The sequence below is a fragment of the Alligator mississippiensis genome, chromosome 5 (assembly GCF_030867095.1).
Source record: "Alligator mississippiensis isolate rAllMis1 chromosome 5, rAllMis1, whole genome shotgun sequence".
Taxonomy (NCBI): Eukaryota; Metazoa; Chordata; order Crocodylia; family Alligatoridae; genus Alligator; species Alligator mississippiensis.
Window position 1 is genome coordinate 10,230,209 of NC_081828.1, and position 17,581 is coordinate 10,247,789.

The 17,581-nt window shown below is 43.9% G+C and overlaps 1 protein-coding gene across 3 annotated transcripts in view; it reads right to left on the minus strand.

Annotated features, from left to right (window-relative positions):
* Window positions 1-17,581, minus strand: part of GLIS1 (GLIS family zinc finger 1) — a 297,466-nt gene that overhangs the window by 24,814 nt on the left and 255,071 nt on the right. For all 3 annotated transcript variants that reach the window (XM_059727850.1, XM_059727849.1, XM_014598643.3), the window contains exon 7: window positions 12,890-13,037. In XM_059727850.1, coding sequence (XP_059583833.1) covers window positions 12,890-13,037 — 148 coding nt within the window. The remainder of the gene's footprint in view (window positions 1-12,889; window positions 13,038-17,581) is intronic.

A 17,581-nucleotide genomic window follows, 5' to 3' on the forward strand; every position in this document is an offset into this window, starting at 1 on the left:
CATACATTGTCACAAAGAGACACAAAAAAGGAAAGGACCCTGAGGTGGGGGCTTTCTTTTGGTGGCAGACCAAAAAACTAGGATAACGTAGCTTTGAGCATAGATTTAAAGGAATAAATCTCAGATTATAATGGAACTCCCAAGGAGCCGGCCTCTTCTTTTTACCTGGCCCCATTATCTAGGAGCCCCGGGTCAATCAGTAAAGTAAATGATGAGTAAAGTTAAAAAAAGAAAGCACTCTTTCTGTACACACCATGCAGCCAGCCTATGGAACCCATCACCACAGGAAGACATCGAATCAAGCACTGCAGCTAGCTTTTAAAAGGGTAGAGTCATTTTGTGGCCAAAAATAACATTTGTAGCTACACCAGTGAAGCAAGAGGTAATCACATCTCATGCTTCAGGATGTAAAATGACCGCCCCTGGAGTCAGGGAGGAATTTTGAATCCTTCCCCCCTCCCATCCATCACCCATTACACAACACCGTGAAGCTGACCAGGTAGCACGAGCTTTCCGCTTCCCTGTGAAGCATCATACATACAGCATAGCTGGAGACAGTTTACACTTGAGGGACCAGTGATTTGATCTGGCAGTGCAAAGCTGCCGTTCCTCATGTGAAGATGCATCAACAAGCAGTGTATGAGTCAGGGATCTAGCGATAAGAAGCCTACATTACTTTGCACCTTTAATTCCAGGGGATTCCCTGGCACTGCGTTAATGTTACTAGATGATTGTAGAAATTCATACATTCATCGACACTGGGGCTGGAAGGGATCTTGGAAGATCTTCGAGTCTCGCCCTCGGCCCCAGGGGCAGGAAGTCAGCAGGGATCATAGGATCCCAGCAAGATAAGCATCCAAATGTCTCTTGAAGGTGTTCAAAGTAGGTCATGGAGAAAATCCTGTTGTTCCCCTCTTTGGCTAGGGAAGGCCCCAAGGACAACACTGCATGACAAACCACTGCATTGCAATGCTTGACCAGAAGAAAGGGAAGCAGAGCAGGGACTGGTGAGGGACTCCCCCCTAGGCAGAAGTGATTCTAAGTTGAGGGTCCATGTAAAACTTACTTGGTCTATGAAAGAGGTGACTAACCTGTGGCACGAGCACATGCTGCAGATCAGAGAGGAAACAGCGAAGCAGCAGACGTGGAAGGAAGCAGAAAGCAGAGCAGGAAATAGACTCAAGAGCAGGGAACAGGGAGCAGAAAGCAGAGCGGCAGTCAAGCAAAGGAGGGGGATCAGAGTGGCACTTGGGGGGGAAGGGGTGCAGGCCTAATTTGTTGCATGCCTGACAAAACGTGGACCCCCAGTGATCTATGACACCAGATTAACCCACAGAACATGGAGAAGTTACAGCATGAAAGGCTCAGTCCCACAGGCCCGACTCAGACAACGTGGAGCTGGACTGTTCTCAGTGGTGGCGGATGATAAAACAAGGAGCAACCATCTCCAATTGCAGCAAGGGAAGATTAGGTTAGATATTTGGAAGAACTTTCTCACAAGGAGGGAACTGGAACAGGTTCCCCAGAGAGGTGGTGGACTCTCCATCCTTGGAGGTTTTTAAGACTGGCTAGACAAAGCCCTGGCTGGGATGATCTAGTTGGGGATGATCCTGCTTTGAGCAGGGGGCAGGACTAGATGTGACCTCCTGAGCTCTCTTCCAACCCTCATTTTCTGTCATTTCTATGATTTCTTTCTGCTGAAGTCAAAGGGAACACTACTCTAGGAGCATGTTGGATCGGTGGCTGTATCTACAGATTTCACTGCCTGGAGCAAGTGTCCTCCTGTATCAAAAGGATAAACCCTTTTAGCTAAAGACATAATGCCTTCAGCTGGGAGTAGTGGCCCCTTCTCGGTGTGGCCCAGCCATGATCTCAGGCCCTTACACAAAGACCGCAGTATCATGCCCTAGGTGTAGCCCAGTTTGTCCGCAGTTCTCGCAGGAGGCGTTCATGGACATTTGCTAGCCCCCAGGATCACAGGGCTGCCCGGAAGGCGTTTAGAAAATTAACATTCAGTTCCTCTCCGTTAGCTCCAATTTACATAATGTCTTATTTTTAAGTACCCTTTTTATTATACACATTGTAATCTCGCTCTCTCGTTTTATAAAGTGAATAATATCTCTGGATTAGGTAAAGAACCCCTCATTAAAAATATTGAACAATATTGAACAATTAGATTTATTTCCACATAATGTCTGTGCAGTTCCTCAGATAGCAGGCTCAGGGTAAACTGCTGGTGCACATTACAGAAGTGTCTGGCTACCTGTTGAGCTAACAGAAGTCCATCTGGTAGGTACTTGCATGCCTCAAAGGCAGCTATGTCATGCAGTGTGTTAGCACTATCTGCTCGCTCTCTATTTTTAGCCTATTTCCATTTGGGTGGCAAGAAGCAAATATAAAACGTAGCGTTACTCTCACAATTCACACTAACCTCTCTGTTCCAGTGTTATTGCTAGGTAAAAGCTTTCTATTAAACTACATTAGAAGCAAGAATAAATATACAGCAGAACTGATGTTTTTCAAACCCTTCTGACAGGCCAGGGATACGTTTTTCATTCATTCATATTGCAGTAGCCCGAATAAGAAGTGGCCATTAGGGCTGTGTGAAGCTCCAGGTGATGATTTGATTCGGAAGAGATTTGGCCCAATTCGGCGGCCTAATCTCTGAATCAGATGCAGCTGAATCGAATCGGGACAGCGATTCAAGTCACAGAATCAAATCACTGTCCTCCGAATCGGTCAAATCCGAAGCGAATGCTAGCCGCTTTGCACGGGCCTAATGGCCATTATACTTTGCTTTAGCCACGCTCTGGGCAAATTCTATGAATAGCAAATTAGAAAGCCACATTTCTAGCTGTTTCAAGATAAGGCTCTTCATGGTCCATTATTCAGTTAATCTTTCTAATCTGTCCCTAATTAAAATGGACAACTACCAGTATGGAATTGAAAACTGGAAAATAATGGCATTTACTTCAGTTAAGGAGTCTATTTTCAATAATAGCTGAGGATGAAGCATAACCACAATGTAGGGCTATCTAAGACATGGATGTTTCCAATAGGAGCAGTCTCAACGTTGGCGGGGTGGGGGGTTGACAGAAAGCCCTGCCTGGCAGATTCCCACGCTAGACAAAGGACCCCCAATCCTCCTCCCATTGGGCTCAATGGAAACAAAGTCAGGTCCTGTGTAAAGAACATCTGTACTTTATCTCTGATAAATTCATGCCTGTTTTATAGCATTAGATTATACATCAAACCACTTATCAAGTCCAGTGTATTACCACATCGCTCAAATGTTGACTTGGAGAATTGTGTTCACCACACAATAAAATGAAGGCAAGTTTCTCTACAGCGCTGCGGTTAGAATCACGATAGCAAGAGGATCTTGTATTTTAGTCAAACAGAAATAATGCGATGTTCTAGCGAGTTACTAAAGCTGATGCATTTCAGTGAAACCAGATTTTTCCATCCAATTCAGTAGAGCAACCATTTTATTCCTAGACTCCTTCCTACTCTGCAGTGTAGCTACTTATATTATGAGAAAGTCCAATTTAGTTCCAGGACTAGGAGATTATAATTAAAAAAAGAATTGGGGAGGAAAGGTTAACACTGATTTTCATCTCTTCCTGTAACATTAAAAATGATGTGTAAAGCTCTGCTAATCTGGCCTCTGGATAGCGCCCAATCTATTGCCACGTGTTTCTGTGCTAGGTCTTGCCCTACGGTAATTTCTGTCAGCACATGCTCAGGAAACAGTTATACCGTTCACTTTTTTCCTTTTTTTTTTTTCTTCATAAACAGCCTCTATCTGAAGTTTGGTGAACCTTGCACTAATCATTGCCAGGTGCCCCTGGCAAGGTTTCTGGAATGCATGGAATCTTTTTTTTTTCCCCAGCGATATAATAAATCCTTCATTGTAGATCGTCTTGCTGGGCATCATTGCATTTTATCACCCTTTTCTAGAAATGATGAGCAAACTAGTTACTGGGATGCAACGTGTTGTACATCTTATGAGAACACAAGCTCTGCTAAGCATTTGCAAGTATTTGCATGCATTTCTATTTTCTTGCTGTTGCGATGCTGTGGTTTTGGCTAAAGTAGGGGACTGGGAGTCTGTGGGCCTGGGTTCTGTTCCTGATTTTGTCGTTAATATGCTGTGTGATTTTTTTATAAGTTATTCAAACTCTCTGGACCATATCTCTAAAATGAGGCTCTCTTATTCTTACAGCAGCCTTTGTGAAGTGGTTTGAGATGAGCTCATCAGCTGAAAGCTGCAAAAGAAAGGCAAGGTAATTTTTAAAATTCAGAACAATTCCTTGTCTTAGGCTGGTACACTCTTGAATCCTTTACACATTCAAAACTCCTGGGGGAGTCAGTGGGCAAGTCCACAGGGGATGCAGAGTGTGGACTAGTAAGAGAATGCATATTACGTTACGATTTCATAATTACCGTGGGTAAAATTTTCAGAAGTCATTGCCTATCAGGCTTTGGCTTGTAAGATACTTAGCTGCTTTAGAATATGTTACCATCTACCTGGTCACAGCTCTTCAAAAATGTTTGCACGTGTTTTTGAAGATTTTTCTTATACTAAGAGATATCTGAAGGGACAAATTCCAGTTACTTTGTGCTCAAGATATACAAGACCTAGGGAGATTTTCCCACTCACTACCTGGCTGCATAGGAGGCCACAAGAGTCCTAGGCTAAGGTCTCTGTGAGCGCAGGTGTGGGAATAGTTGCTGCTTGTAACTGTGTTGCTCTGGCCGCAGGGGCGACTGGTAGGGGGGCATGTGCCCCCCCCCGAGATTGGCACTCCGAAAGTGCTCCAGGTAGGGTGGTGCCCCTGGGCTGCCCCAGCCGCGCCACACAGAGAGGGGCAGCAGCACCTGCCAAAGAGATTGGGGCAGGACATGCCTTCCAAGCCGATCCGAGGGGTGCCAGGTGCAGCCCCCTCCCCTGTGGCTGGGGTCTGGCCTGCCCTGGCCCCGTGCAACTCCTACAGCATCCTCCCACCACCACTTACGCTCGCCGGCACCACTGACTCGAGCCGGGAAAGTTGGTCCACCCCCAGGCCCACCCACAAATTGTACCCCTCCAGATTCAGGAGGCATCAGTCACCAATGTCTGGCCACATACAATCTTGCCTATCAGCTGGCACTTCTGGGGTGCTCCGGGGAAATGCATGCTGACTCTTCAAATAGGAGCCTCATCAATCGTTCAGGAATCTCCCTTCTACATGCAGGAGGCCTCTGCAGTGCATATACATCCTTTCAACATCCAATACATTGCTGAACATGGCATTGATCCCACCTGAGCATTTAATTTCTACAGGGAAGCTAAACTGTAGAGGTCACTCCTAGATAGGAGACCGAGTGCTCATTCTTATTTCCAGGAATTCATTCATTTTCATTTTGATTCCAACTGGATTTCCATCTGCAAAACCTTGACGTGACCCTTGGGTCAGAACTACAAATATTGTGTCCAGACATATAAACTGGTTCAGATTTGCTCAAAAACAGGATCAAGTTTGGCTAGAAGCTAACCGTTTAAGAAATGTAGCTGAGATCTGAACTTGAAGAGAAATCTGAAGCAGGCAATGGTCATGTGATTTCAGCATTCATAGTCAATGTTTTCTACCACTTGACTCTGGTATCTTTAAAGGTGATGAAGGCTATAGTACTTGACTCCTCAAATCCAATACTCCAATGACAATCTGACTCGTTATATTTGCTTCCTGTATTGGGGACAAAGTCCGCTCTAGGGTGTTCTTTCATGGCCCTGGCTGACATCGTGGCGGTAAAATGTCCACGTTTTATCCTACAATGTTGAATCTGAATAGGGGGCGTACTTGTATATCTGTGCACAGAAGCAGAATGCCCATGGGGCAGAGACCATGTTCTGAGACCACTGCAGATGCTCAGCAAATAATTGCAATAAGGGAAGGACCAACAAAGTTGTTGAACTAATTGAAATCCACTGTGAAAACAAGGTGATGAATTAATGTAATGGGAGCTTGCGCATGTGATTGAAATTTAAACCAGACTTTCTTGGTAACTGGATACCATGCTATGGAGAAAATATCCTGGGTGTGTGTTCACTGTGGAACTGCATTTTTATGAAAAAGAACATTGATCTAAGTTCAAATGATGGCTTCAATTGCAGTGACATCCCATCACACACATTTTTCTGTCTGGTATTATCTGAGAACAGGGGTATACTTAAAAATCATTTCCTCCATTCATTGAGGGTAGTAGGCATTCATTGAGGATAGTATCGAACGTGAAAGCACGGTCAGGGTTTTATAGTCGGATAACAGGTTGTACACTTATGTCACAGGTATAATCTAGGAAAGGCAGTGTACAAGGAAATGATGGGAAGGATATGAAAACAGCATACTGATCTTTTGCTACACCATGACAAGTTGTGGTGTGATCTCTGTTTATAGGTATAAAAAAGCTACAAGAGTATTAGGTTTGCAGAGACTGCCTATCCTGTTCCTCTGCCTATCAGCAAAAACATTCAAAGTGGCAACCACACAAAACTGAGACTCAGAAGATCTTGGTTCTAATTCTGGCTCTGTCAAAAACTTCCTGAGACCATAAGCGAGTTTTTAACCTCTCGTTCTCCTTCTTATTTTCTTATTTTTTAATCTGAGACAGCCTCAGAGGGCAGGGGGTTGTCTTTATTTGTTGGATGCTCTGAGAGAAGGCGGCACACACAAAGCAGCACAACGATGTTATCCCGACTGTCAACTCATTCATTTAAGACGCATCAAATATTAAATGTCCACTGCTGTCTGTTCATAGTCAGGGAACCTAGTATTCCATCAGCAATCAGATGCTACAGTTTTCTTAGCCAGTTATGGCAGGAGTGAGGCCATGCTAATGCTAATTTTACTAGAAAAGGCTAGGCCTATCTGGACATGATTATAAATGAATTCTAATCACATTTTCTACAATGAGATAAATGACTTGGGATTTGAAACCAGATGCTTTTAATTACTGTCTTTCTTTGTTACATGAACCCCAGCCCCGCACCTGTACATTGTTCTTCCTTGGGACAGATGTACTGATGCCCCTTTGGCGTGCTCAGATCCCTAGCACGGAGATAAATTATGATGGGTTCTTGGCTGCCTCCATTGAAAACGTTTTCAGCTGTCAGAGATATCTGTTTCTTGTTATTGGTTTTAGTGCTTTTAAAAGAAAGGATAAAACCCTGACTTGTGTATCCTATTATAAACGAGGAGTATTCTCCAGCGGAATCCGCAAACAATGAATGATATATTCTTCCTGGTCCCAGGAACCGTTATAAAAGCTGCATAGATATTTAGCTCTGTCCTCTAAAAAGTAGAAGTTCATTTGTTCCCCACAAATATTCTAAGAATGGGCCCAGTCCTCCTTGCCTTGCTAATGTGAGCTTATGGATTTCAAGATGAATGGTACTTGGCTTCTACAGTGCAAGAAAAAAAAGAGCCGTTAAAAATCACCTTGCAATATTTTATAACAAAACACAGTCCTTTTATTGTTTTGGGTTTGATTTCTGATTCTTCAATCCTACCACATACAATATGGGCATACTCCCATAAGCCCACCACATGCAAACAACCGTTACCTCCTATGCACCACAAGACGCATATGATTTTCATCGTGCACGGTACAACCCCGCAAACCGTTCTAAAAGCCTGCATGTGCAAAAACAGCCATCGTTATCTCCAACTTCCAGGCAAAGAGAAAATTCAATACAGGAGACCCCATCTTCCTCCCGTCCTAACTCCTCTTTCTGGCACAGCTCGTAGCCCCACGCAGACATTAGCTTCACTTTCTTCCTCTCTTTTAACACAACGCTGCTCTACAAAAAGATAAATCCGCCTCCCCAGCCTCTCTGTCTCTCAGCAGCCTCAAGCAAAGCTGAGACAGTGGAGCCCTTTCACGTGGCCTTCAGCCCAGGAGGAGCATGTGAACTCCTGGCAGGTGGGCTCTTACAGGGGATCCAGCTCCCACTCCCACAACTGTTTTTAGGGGTGGGAACGGATCCTGTAGACCTGATTCTCCCACTTTACACAATGCTGGCAGTGTAAAGAGGCCTTTAAGTAGGCGTGAATTTCCCCCCTCTTTAAAGCTGCTATACCAGGGGTGGGCAAAATGCGGCCCATGGGCCAGATGTGGCCCACCAGGCCATTCTATCCGGGCCATGAGGCCCCTAAAAAATTTAGAAAATTAATATTTATCTGCCTCTGGTTGCCTGTCACGTGGCCCTCAATGGCTTGCCAAAACTCAGTAAGCAGCCCTCCACCCAAAATAATTGCCCACCCCTGTCCTATACTGTGGCAGAGTGTTATAAAGGAGCAGTGGTGTATATAAGAATCAAGCAGTTAAAGTATCAGGAATGTCAAGTCTGGTCTTCCAGGTTTGACCCCAAAAAGGAGGCTCCATGTGCACTTTGACTTCTCTTACCCCAAAAGTGAGGAAAGAAGGGGGATCAGTCTTTAACCGAATCACAGAGTCGTAGAAAAGTAAAGCTGGAAGGGACCTCAGGAGGTCAGCTAGTCCAGCCCCCGGCTCAGGGCAGGATCATCCCCCCCTAAACTATTCTATCCAAGTGTTTTGTCCAACTTGTTCTTAAAACCACACAAACCACCTTGTTGCACAGCTACAGGGCACATTGACTCGAGCACCACGAACCTGCCACAGGTAAAACAGGGCAGGGGAGGGCACTGTTGGCATCCTGCTGCTGCAAGGACAGGACGTGGTGGTTCAAATATGTTCAAGAGATCCAAGGACGAAGATAAGGAAAGACAAGACCACACCCCTGCTCCAGAGAAGGGCAAAAAACCCTCTTTTCTCCTAACTATAGTCCCAAGTGAGGCCACAGACAGCATTAATGTGTTTTAATGCCTGCACACGTAGACACCAGCCTATTCCCACTTACTGCACCATAATTTACTGCACAGTAAATTGAAACCGGCATAAATGCACGTGTAGACACACCCAGTGTCTTTTATTTTAGAATCCTCCTTCCTTGGAGCGGCACCATCAAAGGACCTTACTTTGACTCTACCTATTGCTGAAAAATCCTAGTTTGCCTAGACATGGGTAGGAAAGTAATGATCCTGAGCAAGAGCTTCTAAACCTCATGGCCTTGTTAGCCATGCTTAACACTATGTAGTAAGTGGTATGTTAGACTGTTAACATAAACTGAGGGATTATCTATTCTTCCTTTTAAAGCTGTGTAAAAGAACTGTGGAGCTACTACAATGTGGTATCTAGTATTTTCAGGGTAAGAGAGTTCTTGCAACAGTTTTAACAATTTATGCCAATGTCTCACAATATCTGACTGATGGCTACTCCACAGTGGGATAGAGAGCTGAAAGATGAAGCATAGAGAACCGTATTTCATAAAGTACCCTGTTTTCCACTCTATAAACAAGACTCTTTCTGGGCACAGTCATGTGCATGTTCTACAAAATCCAAGAGGGGGAATATAAACAGCAGAACAGATGCCTTGTCTACATCAGAAAAGTACACAGGTTTAACTAAATTAAGTTATAAATCAGTCTATTTAAACTGATGCAAATTCCTAATGCCTCCAACTCGAACTGATTTAACCTTTGCTTATATCATTTTAGTTTAAGTTGGTAATTTATCAAACTAAATTGGCAGGATAAATAGCTTAAGAGGGTTTACACTGTGGGATTACATATAATTAACTACCTACATTTTGAAACTGGTTTAGTTAGGTCAGCGCAGGTTCTCTCATATAGACAAGGCCAAACGTAAGAACAAGATAGTGAAGTAGATTAATACTAAGACTTGTTTTCCACCTTCAAGGAGCTACAAATCAAAATTTACTATCTTTGCAACTGGAAGTTAAACAGAATTCGACATTATTTATGGCAAAGGCTGCAAGTAATGTTAAAATAACACTTCACTACCTGAACTTAAAAAAGCTCCACTTTCTACTTCTGTTTCTTTTCCACTTTCTATTTCTGCCAAAATTTTCCTGAATCACACACTTTTACTTTAATTAATATTAATATAAATTAATATAAAGTTACTTGAGCCAGTGGGCTGTGCACTTCGTACTAGAATATAAAAAATACTATATATAATGTATAAAGCCAGTGTAAATATATTTGGTAATGAAGTCAGATTCTGTTAGAACATTTTCAAGTGAATTAGATAATTCTGTCAAACTATTTAAATGTCTTAGCAAACCATTTGGGAAAACTGAGTTCTGCAGTTGGTATTGACTTTGGCAAAGGATGGTATAACATAGGTTTTTTTAAAGGTCTTTAAATCAAACTCCACATCTTCTGTCAAACTTGAGTAGACTATTTGTACTCTGCCTCGTGTAGTTTTTGGCATCTTACTTATTTGATGACTCAATAATTACACTTTTTGATAGTAATCATTTTGGGCCATTCCAAAGACTTAAACTCTGGAATCCAATCTTGTCATCGCATTGATTCACAGTATAGAAATTCTTTACATGTACTTCAACATGGATGCTGAGAAAACTGGTGAATGAGGGAAAGCGTTATACAGCTGCCAGAGGTTTCAAGCAATTCATATAAAGAAAGATAGTTGAAGATGTTTATTTAGCTTTGTACTGCAGGCATTTTTATTGGAATAAAGGGGCAGTATTATTAACCGAAAAAAGCAGCAGAATTCGGAAGCTCCAGGCATGAGATCAGGGCTGTCCAACTTCTAAGCGGCCGGGAGCTGAATGTCCTGCAGCCTGCACCTGGGGGCTGGGGGGCAAAGCGGGCAGTATGCTTGTGGGCCATACCAGGGCAAGACCATGGCCTACGTGGCTCCCCGGCCTACGTGCCACATGGACAACCCTCCCACCTCCCTGCACCGTGCAGGAGGCCTTCTGCCTGCTGTACTGTGCACCCATGTGTCGTCCATCCCCTCCCTCCCTCCCACCCCACTGGATTGCGTGCTCATCCCCGGGCCATACTGCACTGCTCTGCCCCACCCCTGGTCCAGAACTGGAAGGGCCACAACTTCACCCCTTGCAGACTGCATGTGGCCCGTGGCCACCAATTGGACAGCCCAGCATTCGATTATAAAGTGTTCTTGTTGATTTAAATTGATAACAACCTCGCACAAAACCATAAGCAATGGCATGATACAACTGTGGGTTCAGCTGAGATTTTTTCCCCTCTTTCCCATTTCAATAGCATGTATGCTCTTTATCTCAGCATGAATTAGTAATTAAACTGTAACCGTATAGAAACATGGCAAATGTGACTTACAGAATAGCTAGGGCAATGCCTAAAGTAACAAGTTTTATTTACTTTTTTGATCATAAAAGTTATTTGAAATGCTGAAAATGTCCCAGTCACTATGTCATGAAACTGGATGCCCGACTTGAACATAAACAAAGAATACTTTCTTGTCTCCGGTTCCCGATGTTTGGCTCATACTTGGAACCCTGTTATTGTCTCAGCCTTATATTATGCCATAAGAAATTAACTGTAGCGTTTCTGTAACCACCTCTGCAATACTTATACATATCAAGTCTTTGGGAAACAATAAATCAGCACAGTCTACTCACATATTCAGCAAAAATTGAAAAGGATTGAAAATGAGTCCAACGTAAAACTTAGGCCGTGACCAAAACAAGTGAAAAGTCATTGGCTCCTGGTAGTCATTAAGCAATCAAAACTTATGTAGCAGATTCAACTTAGAAACTCAGTTTGCTCAGCCTATTTCTTTTTACTCAAAGGAAGCTGACTTGCTCACAGCAAAGAAACATCACTGAGAGTAACTCTACTTGCACCAGAATACTGATTTACAGAACCTGACCCTGAAAAACTGCTATCCTACTAGTCCAGCCTTAGCCTTTTAAATTATTTATTGATAATTATTAAATTATTATCAGATCCAAATGTTGCAACGTTACAAATGTTATGATCCTTGAAAACAAACCTCAAATCCACCTGTGTGGCTGCAGGTCAAATGTTTCACCCGATCTTCCTTTGCTCTGCGGATGCTGTTTTGCCATTGGGATTTTTGGCACTGAATTCACACAGGGTCTAGTCCTAGTGTCAACACGCACAGAGCGAGTAATTGGACAGTGCACTGGGGACCTACATGGGGGGAGTGGAAGACAAGGATCCTGCCCCTCTGGGGTGGCAGGCTCCTATTTCACCAGTTAAAATAGATCCTGTGGATCTTCTTCATCATGGATTTACTGGCCCCATTATTACTGTTTGCTTCCACTTCTTTCTACAGGTACAGTGAGATAATGCTCCCTGACAGAAAAAAATATATATATTTGACAGGCTTGTTTCAATGTACACAGGCACCACCCAAGAGCCTAAGCTGCAAAATCCCCTGCTTGAGAGGGGATTTGTGAGATCTGTGGGACTTCTGTAATGGTGCTTTGAGATCTTTGCAGAGAAATTGCTATAGAAATGCTGGACATTTCAGAATATATTAATACAGCAAATATAATGAATGGATTAATATCCTCGTCCCTTATTGGGGTTCCCAGTCTGAGCATTTATGGACCACGGTGATAAGAAGTATAAAATTATTTTTAGAGAGAGCGATTGACTGAGAGCCTCAAGTTCGGATCCTAGTGACTCTTCAAAGCAAGCATCACCGTATTTCTCTATGGAACATATGGCAGTAAGTTTCCTTTTCTAAGCAATAGGAGCCCTGTGCACTTATCCAAAGATATAAAAAGTCACCAAGGTAGATTTTTTTTTTAATTATTTTTTTTTTAATAAAGTCTAAATGAAGCTTTGTCGTACAAAAAACTTGAACTATTTAAAATGAGCAAGTCAGACCAAGCTTTAGTAGGATGGTATCATCAAGGCATTCAGCACAGCATGATGCCAGGTGATTACATCCTTTTTGGAGCAGTTGCACTCATACGTACCCTTCCCTGGCGCTCTCCAAAGGTGGCTGATGGGGTGGACTGGTGAGGGCGGATTCCAGTGGATGGTGTCTTGAGGGTATCTCATTGCTAGGTGACAGGAGACTTGGCGTTGGTCCGTTATGGTTGGCGCTGGAACCAGTGTACATGCCTGGGAGGCAAACAAACATGACATATGGCACACTACAACGAGCATCTGCAGGAGAATGAAGGTTTGTTTAACACCCCGTTAGGACACAGGCCTACCCCTGAAAACCACCTCCTTTTTGTTTTTTAAATAGGAAAAACAATGGTAGCTTATCAGATTCGACAGCATCTCTCCACACTGAAATGGTAACGGAGACCTACAAAAAGCCCTTGGCACTGGTTTGTAGAGTACCTTTGTACTCCTTTGCAATCAGAAGCTAATCATATGTTAATCCTGCAACCCTGGTTTCGATTTGATGAGCGTGATTTTCCTCCCAGTAGCACCAGTGTAAATTCCCCCTAGCCGCACTGAAGCCAATAGGGTAAAGCTCATGACTTGCATCTGCGTTACTCTACTGTCCTGAGACAACACATAAAATGACTATGGTAACATTGGCCTCTGGGTTTCATTGCAGCCAGGGGTTAAGGGAGAAGATGTGTCTCTCTGGCTTGCACCAACTCTGCACCTCCGCGCCATGCAGATCCTGAACCATGCGACGCTCCACAGGGTACAGGGATATCACAGTGATGTGGAGACACACACGCTCCCCTTCTGCACAGAGGAGGGCAGATCTGGATGCAGAAGACCCCACTGTAACCAGAGCTGGGGTGGTGTGAGGTGGCCCAGTGCCACTTCCAAACCCAGGAGCCTTGGTCTTGCAAACTCTTGGTCTTGCAAACTCTTACCTCACACCACATACTCCAGTGAACAGTTTTTGTGAGTATAATGACACTTCCTGACTGAGCAAGCACTACTTGCATGGGACCGGATGTACAAGATCGCCTAGCAGCAGCTAAACCACATAATCCCTTAACGACTTAATCACTCCACACTCTATGGATCCCAGAACCCCAAAAGTGTTGTTTGCTGCACAGCAAATGAGGTTGTTTTTGTATTTCATTTAAAAAAAAATCAGTTTAATTTGGAAATGAATCAACCGGCATTGTATTAACATTGAGCTAGACAGATTGAACCAATTTAAAAATACATGGTACCATCTCGGATCTCAGTAAATTTAATTAAAAGTGGAATAAGGATAGCTGTTAGGGGTCTCTCCCTCAGAAGCTAGAAAATTGTACATCAGAGCTGTCAACTGCAAGATGAGGCATATCCAGAAGAGAAGAAACTGGCTAAATATTTGCATATTGCCAAAGAGACAACATGATGTTTTCTTTAAAGCTATAAAGGGTTTACGTGGCACACTAGGTGGTCCCCAAATGGGCCACTGAATGGATTACAGCAATCTGTACGGGAGTTCAGACAGGTCCCAATTCTGCGGATGCTTTGGGATCATAGAAAAATAGAGCTGGAAAGTACTCTGGAGGTCATCCGGTCCAGACCTCTGGGCAAGTGTGAGTAACTTAAAACACGTGGGAGCCTCAAGCTATGTTCCCTGCAGCGACTTCTCTGGTCTTTGGATCAGGCCCATGAAAAGCCCACTGAACTGAGTGGGCTCAAGCACACGTGTTTCTAAGAAAAAAACATGGTCATCAAAATCAGTTGACTACCATAGTGCACATTATTATTATGAGAAAGAGACTTTACTGTGAAGTCACGGCAGCATATTTCCACCAAGCATCAACTCACGGCTTAAACAGAACGCAATGCTTTCATCCAACAACAAGTGACAAGACTACTTGTCTGTCCATCCCTGTATCAGAAGTGTGCGCGTTTGAGGGAGCACTTTGTTGGCTAATTTTGTCTTTGGCACTAGACCATGGCTGGCTACCCAAGTTATGTCATCAACATTCAAATGATCTATCCAAGGGAAAGAAAATGCTTCGTTTCACACATGTCCCACAGCCTGTACTTAATCACAGACATCATTTGATTACACATCTATTTTTAAAAATGCCATTTATACCCATTTCTCTGCTGGCATCTAGCTCCACACTCTAAAGGCATATTTATTTGGCATTATTCTGATCAGTTGGTTCATTTTATTGAAGGCTAAAAGATATTGGCTGGCCCTAAAACACTTTGCAAATATACTCAGGTGTGTAAAGCGAGCCTTTGCAGAACTGGTGCCTTTCTGACATTTTTGGTAATGATTTTGGAAGGGATCCAATCCAAGTTTTGACACTGTTAATATGAAGAGCAAGACAGTAATCTGTCAGATTTGTTTCTGCTTAATTAGACGTATGCATGTGAGTTTTAGTTTTTCCCTGATATTGGATCACTACTGGCTGTTTTAACCAGAGTTGAAGAGTCTCTCCCTGCAACACCATTTATTAAAATGTTGAGTAGTTTATACCCATGTATGCATGCTTGAGGTTGCTAATAAGACTAAGTAGAGGCAACATGATTTAAGTCTCTTTTGTATAATCAACAAAACACCATAAAGTATACAGATACTCCACTACCATTGCAGACGTTGGAGGGCAGGCCCATGGGTAGTTGCAAAGTCCTGTTGTTCAGGCTGTGAAATCAGGAAAACCAAGTTGGATGTCATCTTTGCATTTGTGGGGTTGCCACCCAAAGCTCTCCGTGGCATTACATATGAGTAGCATGGGAAGTTAGAGCCATGCGGACTCTGCAAGGGAACCTTCTGGGTAGATGATCAGAAGCTCAACGGCAGCATCTGTTCCTCTAAGATAAAAGAGTGGAAACAACTACAGCAAGATTCAATTCACCTTTTCCAGGGACTGCAGATCAGTCCAAAACCTCTCATGAACAATACAGTGAATAGCTGCTGACAGATCTAAAAGAAGTGTGGATGCATAAAGCCTGTCTGCTGCCAGAGGGCACTGACCAACCAGCCTGCTTTGTCTTGGTAGCTAAGGCCGGACTAAAAGGAGCTCCACAAGTCAAATGGCTCCAGATGTGAGAACGGGTTTGTCAGCACTGTTCCAGACACCTTTTCCAATAAAGGAAGATTAATGGCAAGAGAACAGGTAAGGAGACTGTCATGATCCTCCTGTGGGTCTCACTGCGCTGTATAATATACCCGTTTTCAATTACGCAGTTGGTGGTCTCTGAAGATAAGCCAGGGCCTTGAGCTAGTAGCCGATCACAACTAGCTCCTATGGCTCAGCATTAGGGTACATCTGCAGGATTACGAGGGGCAAAATGCTGGCAGGGCTGTGAATAACCAGCACAGTTCTCTTTCCAGGCCTTTCAAACGGGTACCTTCCTGTCAATAATCCACTCAAAGAAAGATAGCTCTATCTGACCAGGGGCGTTCTACTTCCCAAACCCAAGCCTGGCTCAGGAAGGCTTTCTGGTTCCCATATGTGCTGTCCCTTAACCCATGGGTACACCACACCGGCCGTGTCATTCAGGAGGGTGTTCCTGACTACTCTCGCCTGGCAGTATCTCCACCTTGGCAGCTACACACCTGGAAACCACCTTGGCAGCTACACATCTGGAAACCACACCTCAAGCTTCTGCAGGGATGTTCCCCTATGATTGCTCTCCAGGCCTTGGTCTCTGCTGTCCTGGAGAGAACTCTGTAGCCGTCTTACTGGCACATTTCTGGGTTTAAAGTGTGTGAGCAGGAGCAGTTCTGGGTGGGACGGGCCCAGGAACCCACCTGCTGGGACCTACTGCCATTGTGGTATCATCATAGCCATGCAGTCTGAACTATTTCAGTTCTTTGGTGAGTGCAGACCGAGGAAAGGTCATTCTCTTAGCAAGGGGTTGCATGCAAGAACAGTGCCTGATCCTGAGAAGCGTCCACCGCACCCTTTCAAATACTGAATCAGAGTCAGAGGGAGAAAGGGACATTCAGGCCGTCCCAGAACTGGGACCAACATCTATGTGAATGAGATGACAAACTCCTAAGTGATCCCATCCAGGAGTAAGAAGATGCAAGCTATACATACCTATTGGTCCTCTGGTTGGAAAACTGACCCAAATAAGGCTCTTTCTTTCCCTAACACTACACACAGGAGGAGAAACATGGTGAGAGGGGCGATCAACATTCACTCTGTCCCATCCAACGTGCAAGGTCTTGGTGCAGCGCACTTGTACCTCCGGTCTTCCCCTTACTGGGGAGGTAAAGGAAGGCTCTTCATGAGCCATGGGGAAACAAACGTGCGCGTGCCTAGAGACGGTGGGGCCTTCCTGGAGCAGTGAAACATCTGTGCGTGACGTGAAGCAAACAAGAATGATTTGCTTGATTTCCTCAAATATGCCAAACTCGTCTATAATGGGAGCGGGAAATGGAGCCAAACTAGAATGACAGCTGACACCACCGTGCACTTTGCTAACATGGAGTTTCTGCCTATAATTAAAAGTACATTTAGGGCCATGTGGCTCACACAATGGGATCAGAAAGTAGTCATTTCTGCTGAGTCACTGTGACCCACGCTTCTCTTTGTTTAAAGCTAAAGCTTTTATTTATTTTACTAGTGCAAAACAAGGCCACTACGAACGTTATTTCCTTCACAGAGGTAGGCCTTGCTACGAACAATCAGCACTGCTCAAAAGGCCTCATTTTAACTGTTAAATGCTTTGACCTCCATATTTTCCTTTCAGCTCCAAGCCCCAGGAAGTTTGGATGCGCT